Source organism: Limulus polyphemus, unplaced genomic scaffold, assembly GCF_000517525.1.
Source record: "Limulus polyphemus unplaced genomic scaffold, Limulus_polyphemus-2.1.2 Scaffold4398, whole genome shotgun sequence".
NCBI lineage: Eukaryota > Metazoa > Arthropoda > Merostomata > Xiphosura > Limulidae > Limulus > Limulus polyphemus.
In genome coordinates, this window is record NW_013670008.1 from 55,167 (window position 1) to 65,688 (window position 10,522).

General features: G+C 34.9%; 1 protein-coding gene across 1 annotated transcript in view; it reads right to left on the reverse strand.

Annotated features, from left to right (window-relative positions):
• The window catches only part of LOC106471083 (mevalonate kinase-like), a gene marked incomplete at its 3' end in the record, with an annotated part of 50,981 nt that overhangs the window by 19,467 nt on the left and 20,992 nt on the right, over window positions 1-10,522 (reverse strand). The window contains exons 4-6 of the mRNA XM_022399706.1: window positions 10,127-10,365; window positions 9,876-9,924; window positions 307-397 (exon numbers count right to left, since the gene is read on the reverse strand). Coding sequence (XP_022255414.1) covers window positions 307-397; window positions 9,876-9,924; window positions 10,127-10,365 — 379 coding nt within the window. The remainder of the gene's footprint in view (window positions 1-306; window positions 398-9,875; window positions 9,925-10,126; window positions 10,366-10,522) is intronic.

The window sequence follows — 10,522 nt, forward strand, 5'->3', positions numbered from 1 at the left end:
CACAAAATGGTTATGAGGTCAGTCCTAGGGACCAAGCCCATGCTAAAAAAAAAAAAGAAGTTGATTCATACATTTTTTGTAAGTCATTCCAACCAGTCATAGTAAACAAAACAGTCAACTATTTCTAAAGTCTTTGTACAGAACATTTATGTAACAGTAAACCAATGTTCTGGATAAGATAAATTGTTGTGTTCACTTTATTAGTAGTAATCTTCTATGTTAAACATACAATTTTCTTTTAACATTAACAGTAATATGTGAATGACACGATTCGTTTAAACATTTATTTTTTTTACACAAACTCACCGTATCAAATCTTTGCCGTACACTGGCAACTAGATCTCTGGTATTTCGTGGAATCCTAGTGTTTACTAATAAGATCTTAAGTGGTGGAACTCTGGAAAAGAAAAAAAAACAACAAAAAACATGAAGGTTAAACATCAGTATTAGACTTATACACAAAATTACATCTGAAGAAATGTATCCATTGTTTTAGTGATGCTCATAGCTAAATCACATTTTGTGTGGTTTTCGAGTTATATGTATTGATTTACGTGATTTCCACATGTTTTCCAAATGAGAGAAAATAAATAGATTATGCCATCTACAAGCAGGTGTGGAAGACATAAGTGATAGAGCAAGTGAGATAGTAAAGGGTGCTAGAAGTCATTGTAGTGCACATAGGAGCTAATGATTTAGGAAACAAAGTCAGAGGAGCTAACTGAGAAGTAAAGGAAATAGATAAAAGGTATTTAAATAAATGGGCCACAACTTAATTCTTGTGGGGATGAGATTATAAGCTGGTCATAGGGTTGAATGCTAGTCTTTGGTTAATAGAAGGATGAGCAGTTTGGCTTCTTGGATCTGTGGGATTAAATGATGAGAAAACGTTTTTCAGAAAGAATGGCTTACACTTGAATAGGGGAGAAGCTAACATGTTTGCAAAGGCTATTAACTCAGCTTTAATGGTGGCTTTAAACCAGGACAGTTATGAGACCAGAAAAAAAGTGTAATATAGGAACAAAGTACAGAAATAGTCTTAATGTTAGATTAAATTGTTGCTATTGTATTACTTGAAGTATAAGAAATAAAACAGATGACCTTAGAGCACTAGTCAGAACAGAGGATTTTATGAGAATACCTCAAACTAGGTTAGATGTATGCAATTTTAATGACAGAAAATTTATGAAATACAGTGTTATAGGTTATTTATAATGACAGAGTACTAAAATGAGGAGAGGAGTGGCTTTATGTATAAGTTGAGTTACATCCTACTGAAGTTAAGGATATTGTTACAACAGAGGAAGTCACGTGATGCTGGTAACACATAATGAGTATCTAGAAGGTTCCTGAAGGCTTGAGATGCCCTCTATTTTGTATATATAAGACCGGCGAGAAGTGACGATATTGGTAGATAATTGAATTGCAGACAGAAAGATATAGAGACAGATAATCGAGTCAAGCCGTAAGTAAAGTGCGTGAATCTTTGCGAATTATAGCATTAAAGTGACTGTGGAAATTAAGTGTATTGCAAAGTTGAGTTGAGAAAGAATAAACTAGTTTTATTTAAGAAAGGACTTGTATCGCCGAAGTTTATCGGAAAGAATTTCCACGGAAAATTAACAAACGAACACAGAGACGTAACAATATTAAAGATGATAACAGGGATATTGAATCTACTTGGGTTTCTTTTAGTGGATATTGGGGTAGAAGTCTTTTAGTTGTAATTTGTTACAGACCACCAGATGAGCTGATGTAATTAATGATGAACTTCAAAATTAAATTAAGATTTCAGCTGTTAATGAAGCCATAATTATGAGGAATTTTAATTTCAGACCTTTAAGACTGTGAAATTTTAAAGTATAAACCATAAGGGAGACAGGTTTTTATGAACCATTTAGAATGGTTTTCTTGACCAATTAGTCAGGAAACATATCAAGAACAATTTATTTCATTTATTGATAACTCCCAGTACAGAAATGGTTAAGAAGCATATCAAAGTACAGTTGTACATGCCTGCTACACCCTGTACCGTTCTACATGCCTGCTACCCCTGTACAGTTCTACATGCCTGCTACCCCTGTACAGTTCTACATGCTTGCTACCCCCTGTACAATTCTACATGCCTGCCACCCCCTGTACAATTCTACATGCCTGCCACCCCTGTACAATTCTACATGCCTGCCACCCTATGTACCATTCTACATGCCTGCCACCCTATGTACCATTCTACATGCCTGCTACCCCCTTAGTTAGTATGTACATTTTTCAATATCATTGTTCTTTTTTTTTTCAGTATTCTTAATTTCAACACACAGTTTTGCTTAAATAACACTAACTTTCCCAGTTTAGAAAACATACAAGATATGGGTTCAACATTTTGCTTTACACATTCCACTAAAACACAAACTGTAAGTAACAGAACAAAGCTGTACTGAAGAAGCTGTAAAAATGCCAGTTCCAATTAAAGAAAAGTAACAAATTTGGTGTTATAAGGTCATGGGTTTGCTAACTGACAATTAACAAACTTCTCTTGTGAGGAACATAACACAATATACATAAATAGAAAGTTATTTTTCCTGCTGACAAATTTGATAAAAGTCAGAGGCAGTTGCACCCTAGAATTGAACTCTTGAGTGGACAGAGATCTCATATGAAAACCATATTTACACACAACATGGTCTTCAATATTCTCTCTTACAGGGGCAAACTTAGCTTGTTATACAAAGAGAAAGGACATAAACTTTAAGGGTAGACAGGATTTTAGACAAATAACACCTTGTAACACATAATTTCAAATTTTCTGGTAACATATTTTTCTAATCACTTTTTGGATCCAGAGTGAATAGATTCATTCTTCAAAGAGAACAGTGTTTGTAAGAAGGTTTAAGCAATTTGATTTAGTTTTACATTTGTAGATTTGTTAAATTTAAACTCACTTATCAACTACAGCAGTGTTATTTTCACTGTATTTAAACTTAGCTTAGGTATACTTGAACTTACTGACTATGGGAACACTAAACTGATAAGAACCCCCTCAATAAAGTTCATTGGCTCTTATCATTTCAACATGCACCATAGAACACTGACCCTGTGTGTGGTACTATATTGTATTCTTGTCAGAAAACATTTTGTCCATGAACTTGTCAAACTATTGGTGACTAAGTTCTTTTTTTCTTGACAACTTAACTTCCAGTTATTGGGCCTAAATGACCACTTTGCTGGAAATGCCATTTCACCAGGAATACCACAGAGGATGGAGATTGGGGTACGTTAACAGCAAGTGTTAGATATAGATAACTATTTCCATTTAAGTTTAATGTGAGTGTTATGATTTAGACAATTTATATTATGCAAGTGTTAAATCTAGTTATTTTAAGAATGGATAGTTTATCACAAGTTTGTCTTACATAACTGTTTACAAATCATACTTTGTGTAATTCAGTAGTTAAGAAACATTGATGCTTCTGCTAGAAGAAACAGTATAGAAACAACTCCTCAGACTTACCACAAGTGCTATCACCATGATTAAGCAGTGCATGATTGATGGTCAACTCAAGTTAGCAAACAGGTCAACAAGTAGTGTTTGAAGCATGTGAAAAATGTCAAGAAGTGCCAACAAACCACAATATGCCAGTAGGTGAAGGTTAACTCAGGAACAAGAAAATGAAAGTTCTACGAGACACTGGGTGCAGCCGCAAGAACCAGTCTAGTATCTGATAATCAGATTATAGGCAAGGTACATCTGTATCTACTGATTGATGGAATAATGAAAAGTTTACCATAGCAAGAATAAAGTTGGACACTCCACACGATGTAGGAGACCCTGAGGCCATGTGTATGAAGGTACCCATTTATGACTTGGTGATTGGATGCATACCATGCAGTAGAAGTTTGGAAGAACCAGACAAATAGAGACTGGTGAATAATCTGTAGTTACCATAAGAGCTCAAGAAACGAAAGGCAAGCAAGACATTAAGCCTCTGCAAGTCTAGAAAAGTGACATCCCAAATGTAGGTCTACAGGAACTGAAAGAAGCAAAGAAGAAAGACCCTTCATTGCAAAACGTTTGGGAAAAGGTACTCACAGAATAGAGGATACTACCATATTTATCAAGGCAGTTCTACTGGGGAAGTTAAACAGATTATAGTGCCAACAGAATACCTAACTGAAGTGATGAAGTTGGCTCACAAGTTGATTATGGGAGAATACCTTGGAGGGAAGAAGATGCCAGACAGAATCAGCAATTTCCATTGGCCAGGGGTCATCAGAGATGTGACCAGATTCTGTGGGTCATGTGACATCTACCAAAGGACAGTACCTAGAGGGAAGGTAGCCAAAGTGCAACTGAGTGAGATACCTCTCATAGAAGAGCTGTTCAGCAGAGTAGCTGTGGACTTAATCGGACCATTAGCATCTGTACTAACAAGGGCAACTGGTAAGTGCCGACAATAATCAACCATGCAACAGGTTACCCAGAAACCATAGCAGTGCCAAAGATAGAGATGGAGGGAGTAGAAAAAAATCCCCTGATGCAAGAAATGTGCAGACTCGTCAGCACTAGGCAGCTCTTTACCACCCTGTACCACCACAGATGTAATGGACTTTCTGAGATAGTCAACAGTCTTAAAGAGCATGCTATAGAAGGTGTGCCAGGAGAAACCACATGCCTGAGACTGGTACCTACAGGCAGTATTATTTGCTTACTGAGAAGTCCCACAAGCAAGTACAGAAGTTTCACTCTTCAAGAGAAAGGAAGAATAGTATGAGGTCCAATGCAGATATCGAAAGAACTGTGGACAGGAGGACAAGAAAAGTCAGAAGTGAGGAACACATATCAGTATGTTTTATACCTCAGAAACCAACTGGAGGAGGCCTGTCAACTTGCACAAGAAAATTTGTATGCAGCTCAAAGCAGTCAAAAGTACTTCTATGAAAATAATGCCAAGAATTACTGCTTCAAAAGTCAGAAAGAAGGTCTTGTTTCTGCTACTCACAGACAACAACAAACTCATCCTGCTGTGGAAAGGACCTTTTGAAGTGAGGAAGTGGTCAACAAAATGGACTATAAGATGAAAGTGGATTGGAAGAACAAGATCTACCAAGCCAATCTGTTGAAGTGGTACTTTGGGAGGGAAGAAGACCTAATGGGTGTAGCTACTGAGGCGCAGATGGACATCACAGATGTGGCTGTCACAGATGCAGAACCAGAAAACAGTGCCTTTTTTCATAGAAGACCTATGATATCTGTGTAGTGGCACAGTAGACCTTGTAGCTCTTTCTTCACTGATGTTGATGTCTTTGTGCATCTCATCTCCACTCAGCAATCTTCACAAATAGACCATGCAAGACAGACCTTGTACAATACAAGATCGAGACCACAACCAGGGATCCATTCAAGGTGAAGCCCTACCAGATGCTCTGTGCAATGAGAGACCTGATCAAGCAAAAAGCTGAGGTAATGTTACAAGCAAGAAGCTGACATAATGTTCCAAGACAGAACTGCTGAGCATTCAAATTCAGCTTACTATTCATGAAGTAATCAAGAATAGTAATCATGAAGAAGAGGGATGGCTCAAATGCTTCTGCATAGATTTCTGGAAGCTGAACCTTGTGACAAAGTTTGACTCCAAACGTATGGGAAACTTGGAGGCTGTCATGGAGAAACTAGACGAGGCCAAATTCTTTTCCAAGATAAGCCTCAGTAACAGTTCTTGGTAGATCCTGATTGAAACAGAATATAAAGAGAATACAGCCTTTGTGACACCGGATGGATGCTACCAGTACAAGAGGATGTTGTTAGGGTTAGTCAACTCAGTAGAAATGTACATCCGCATGATGAGGAAGATTTTGCACAAAAACGACCAACATCGAGCATTATGTGGACAACAATCTGACCCACATAGCCAGATGGGAAGACCACCTGAAGAAACTCAAAGAATTGTTCAGGCAAGTGAGAGCAGCAAGTCTGACCATCAGACCATCAAAGTGCTACATCAATTAGTCTGTGTTACACAAAGTGGGCAAACAACAGATTGCCATGGAAGAGGCGAAGCTAACCTGCATACAAGATGCACCAACTCCAACAGCTCAGCAGGAAATCAGATCCTTCCAGAGGTTAGCAGGATACTATAGGAAATTCATCCCAAACTATGCTGAAGTCACTGTACCATTGACTGACCTGACCAAGAAAGACCAACCAAAGAAGGTGAAGTGGGAACAACCACAGCAAATGGCATTCTAGAAGTTGAAGAACATGTTAAGAAGTTTGCCAATCCTTAGAAAGCCAGACTTCAACAAACCATTCACCATTCAAGCCATCGCTTCAGCCAATGGAATTGTGGCAGTATTTCTGAAAGAACATATAAATAGAATGTTTCTCATAATGTACAACAGTAAAAAGCTATTGACTAGTGGGAAGAGCTACTCTGTGATTGAGAGTGCCTGGACATCATATTTGCCATCCATAAATCCCAGAACTATCCCAACAAGAAGGTGTTCATCATCCAGACAGACCACAAAACACTTCCATACATTCAGTGATGCAAATTCGACAGTGCAAAGATAACAAGGTGGGCATTGTATCTCCAGGACTACCAGTTCCAAATTGAGGCCATAAAGGGGATTGCAAATGTTGGTGCAGACTGTATGAATAGACTTTGTGCATGAACTGAAAACAGACTTTGAGTAGAGTATAAAAATAAATGTTGTAAATAGTTTCCTTGAAAAGAGGTTTATTGTCAGATATACATGACTGCTTCCATTCAAGTTTAACACAAGTGTTAGGATTTAGATATTTCATATATCAAGTGTTAAATTTAGTTATTATTAGAAAAGATAGTTTACCACAGGTTTGTTTACATAACTGTTTATGAATCATACATTATGTTGTTCAATAGTTATGAATAGCCGATTGTTACATTACTACATTATAGTACTAGAAATTTACGAGTTTTTCTTGTTATTTTAATTGAGTATTGTTGTGTGAAACATTCTACACCTCTGTCAGGGTATAAATATGCATCGAAAATTTAGTTTGAAAGATAGATCTAGACTGTGTGATTGTGAGTTTAGCCATAAAGAGCGTATAGTGGTGATTTTTAAAGTGAAATTATCATAGACTGTATTGTAATGACAGAGTAGAGAAGAATAATTCATCATGTCAAATTGTGTTCTAAAATAACTGAACCAGCCTGTGTGGATTTTGAGGAAAGAAAGACGATTTTTTAAGGCTCTGGATACAGCTGTTATAATCAACACTGTAACAAACATTTGTGCATACATTTGACTTCTTTTAACATATTATTTTAAAACAGGTGGACTGTGTGCTGTTTGTTTATTGTTGAAATTTATCACCAAGAAGCCACAGACACCTACTGTAAAGAATCTGGCCCATACACATACACAAAATACAGAGAGTAAGGGTTTTGTTAAACACATGAAGGGGAAGCAAATGTAATGATTCAAGTAGGGCCTTTGAGGGAATGATAAATGAAGGCTTATATCTTATAACAATGGGATGACCGAGTTACTAAATTATACTTAAGATTTTCCTAATGAATGTGCTACACAATAGGTACTCTCTAAGTGTGGGGAATAAGTTGTCTCATTGGATTAAAAACTGACTAGATGGAAGAATGCAGAAAGCTGTTATAAATAGAGGTCAGTCAAACTAGAATAATTTCACAAGTGGGATACCTCAAAACTCAGTGCAGAAATACTGAATATAAGTCTTAAATGTTATTTTAATTGTATAGGTCACTGGTTAGGCCTCATTTTGAGTATTGTGTTTAATCTTGGATGGCAACCTTTCCATCCCAGGTATCATCCTGGTATCTCTCCTTTGGACCCTTTCTAACAATTCAGGTTAAGATCTCTGAAATTGTTTTCTCTTGAAAAAGAGGAGAGTTAGTGGGGATCTGATCAAAGTATTTAAGATTTCTGAGGGAACTGATAGCATCAATACATCTAATTTCCTACTTAATGGCTATAATAGTCAAACATGTAAGAAAATAAATTCTGGCAGGGTAGGAGTCACCTTTATCTAAGACAGTTTTATTTTTCTGATAGAATTGTTGACTTTTGGAAAGGGTTGCCTGTAGATGTGGAGGATGCAATAAATTCAAGGAAGCTTAGGAAAGAGTTAGATAAATATTCAACCCTTTGGTTACTGCGTCCTTATATCTTGAGGAAGTAACATAACTTTTGTAAAATTTGGTTCCAAAAATAAAAGTAGTGGATGAAATTTGACAGGAACTTTTCTTATGGTATGTAGTTTGAGAAAAGTAAAATATTTGATTTTTTTTCCATTACTTCTACTAAACATTTGTTATTTATTGTAGTTATTTGCACTCAGACTTTGAACAATTCAAGTGAAAGGTGATTTACATATTAAGTATAAAAATATATTTTTCAAATTTTATTTGCATAACCTCTAGAACCTCCTAAGTGAAAATAAAAGTTTTTTTGAAGGTAAATGTTTATATTATTTTCATTTTCTCTACTACATCATTAACTTTAGCTATTTTCATCAGCACACAGTGCAATGAAATGTTTAAAATTAATAAACTGAAATACGTACGTACCTTTTAACTCTCTGTTGAATAATCTTAAAATAGCTTCTTTGGGTTATATGGATAATTTCACATTTTTACCTATTCACTTATAATTTATTTTTAATGTTATATTTTCTTTATGGTCTATTATTCATCTCGGCACAAGTCAATGGGTGCCCGCAGGTGAAATAATAGTATCATCAGCAGAGATACTTTAGCTTCTAGCAAAATGTTTTTGCTTTCGCTTAGTAATGTAAGCCCCATAGAGCACGTTAAGTTTGGATTATATTACAAAAATTATTCAACCTTTCAAACATTTTAAACATATATAATATATAATTAACTAAAATATAAAAGTAAAACCTAAATACAATTTAACTGTCTGTTTAACTAATATGTACCTATGCGAGAATCAATGCTATTTGCTAGCAAGGACAAAATTTGCAGAATATGCTTCGGTTGTTTGATGCACTTGGTAACAAATGATGCACTCCAGTTTTAAAATAATCATTGGAAGACTGTAGTTTAAAATGAACTCTTTCTATTGGTTATAAACATGTCCATCAAATATGTATGCTTTATGTGAAATAACATGTTTGATATAAAAGGAGGACATGGCTACTGTCAGGGTGTGAGAATATTTATTTTTTGTGAGCTCTGAATTAACCCAAAGGAATTTGAACTAAGAATGGGTAAGTACTGCTGTGTGAGTAGAATTCAGTTTAGACATACATGTATACTGTACACGAGCTGTTATTCAAGTAACAGAGACAAAAAGTTAAGATCTGTGATTGCTCATGCATCACATGACAACAAAAGTGAGGTTTAAGTATTTTTAATTACAAGTTTCTTTTGAAATAAAGGCATTAAACATAGATAATATAAAACTTTGAATTAATGATAATGCTAATAACATTAAAATAAATTGAGAGTAAAGTGGTTTAATTAAATTTTGAATGTAAAACCTCATGACACGTGCATAAAGAAATTTAACGAGCGTGAAGTAGTTTAAGGGTAAAATGATAAGGGTATGTATTAAGGTTGTTTTTTTAAAGTTTAGTTCAGTAGATTGGTCAACCATGATGGACCAACAGATCCCTTGTTGTCCTTAAATTGTATGATACTGAATACAAAATAATTGTACTTTAAACCCTAATCTGAATAAATTCCTTTTATAAAATGAGTAGAATCACAGAAATAAAATATTTAAGGTAATTAACGATTACTTACTGTATATAATTCCATGAAAATTTAATTTTATATAATAAACTAAAATAATATCATTCATCTATTCTTTAAAAAAAAAAATTAAAACTTAACTCTGGCAAAAATTCTTTAATTTTTCCAGCTTGAAAAATAAGAGCACCTCCTAAAATTTGCATAAATATTCAGATATATCAAGTTTTTTTCGTTAAAAAACATACAATATAAAAATGCTCTTTATAATTTAGTTTTTATTCTAGTATCAGTTTCTTAAGATGCACATACAGTATCTATTAAACTAAACATTATTTAAACTAGAGAATAAGCCTCTCATACTGAAAGTTCAAAAGTGTGAATTCAATCAGTACCATATGTACATATTGAATTATCAATGCCTGATGGCTTTCCATGAATAATTATTTCAGCTTGGAAAGCAAATCTGCTTATTTCATCTAGGTTTTCTTGACTCAATGGAGTTTTCTTATCAAGCTTTCCATAAAATGCCAAAAAAGCAGCAGAAAGGCTGACTGCAAAAGCTGCCGAAGATCCTAATCCAGCACCCATTGGTAGCTCAGAAGTCACAGTTACTTTCACAGATGGGAAATTACTGAAAAATATAATTAACAAAATTCAGTATTATATTCAAAATTATGAACAAATACAAAAAACTGTTAGCATTATGTAAGGAAGTCAATTTAATTGAATCTGAAATAAAGAACCCTACATCCAGAGGTTTCCAGAAAAATTACAAATGGTACAAAAAA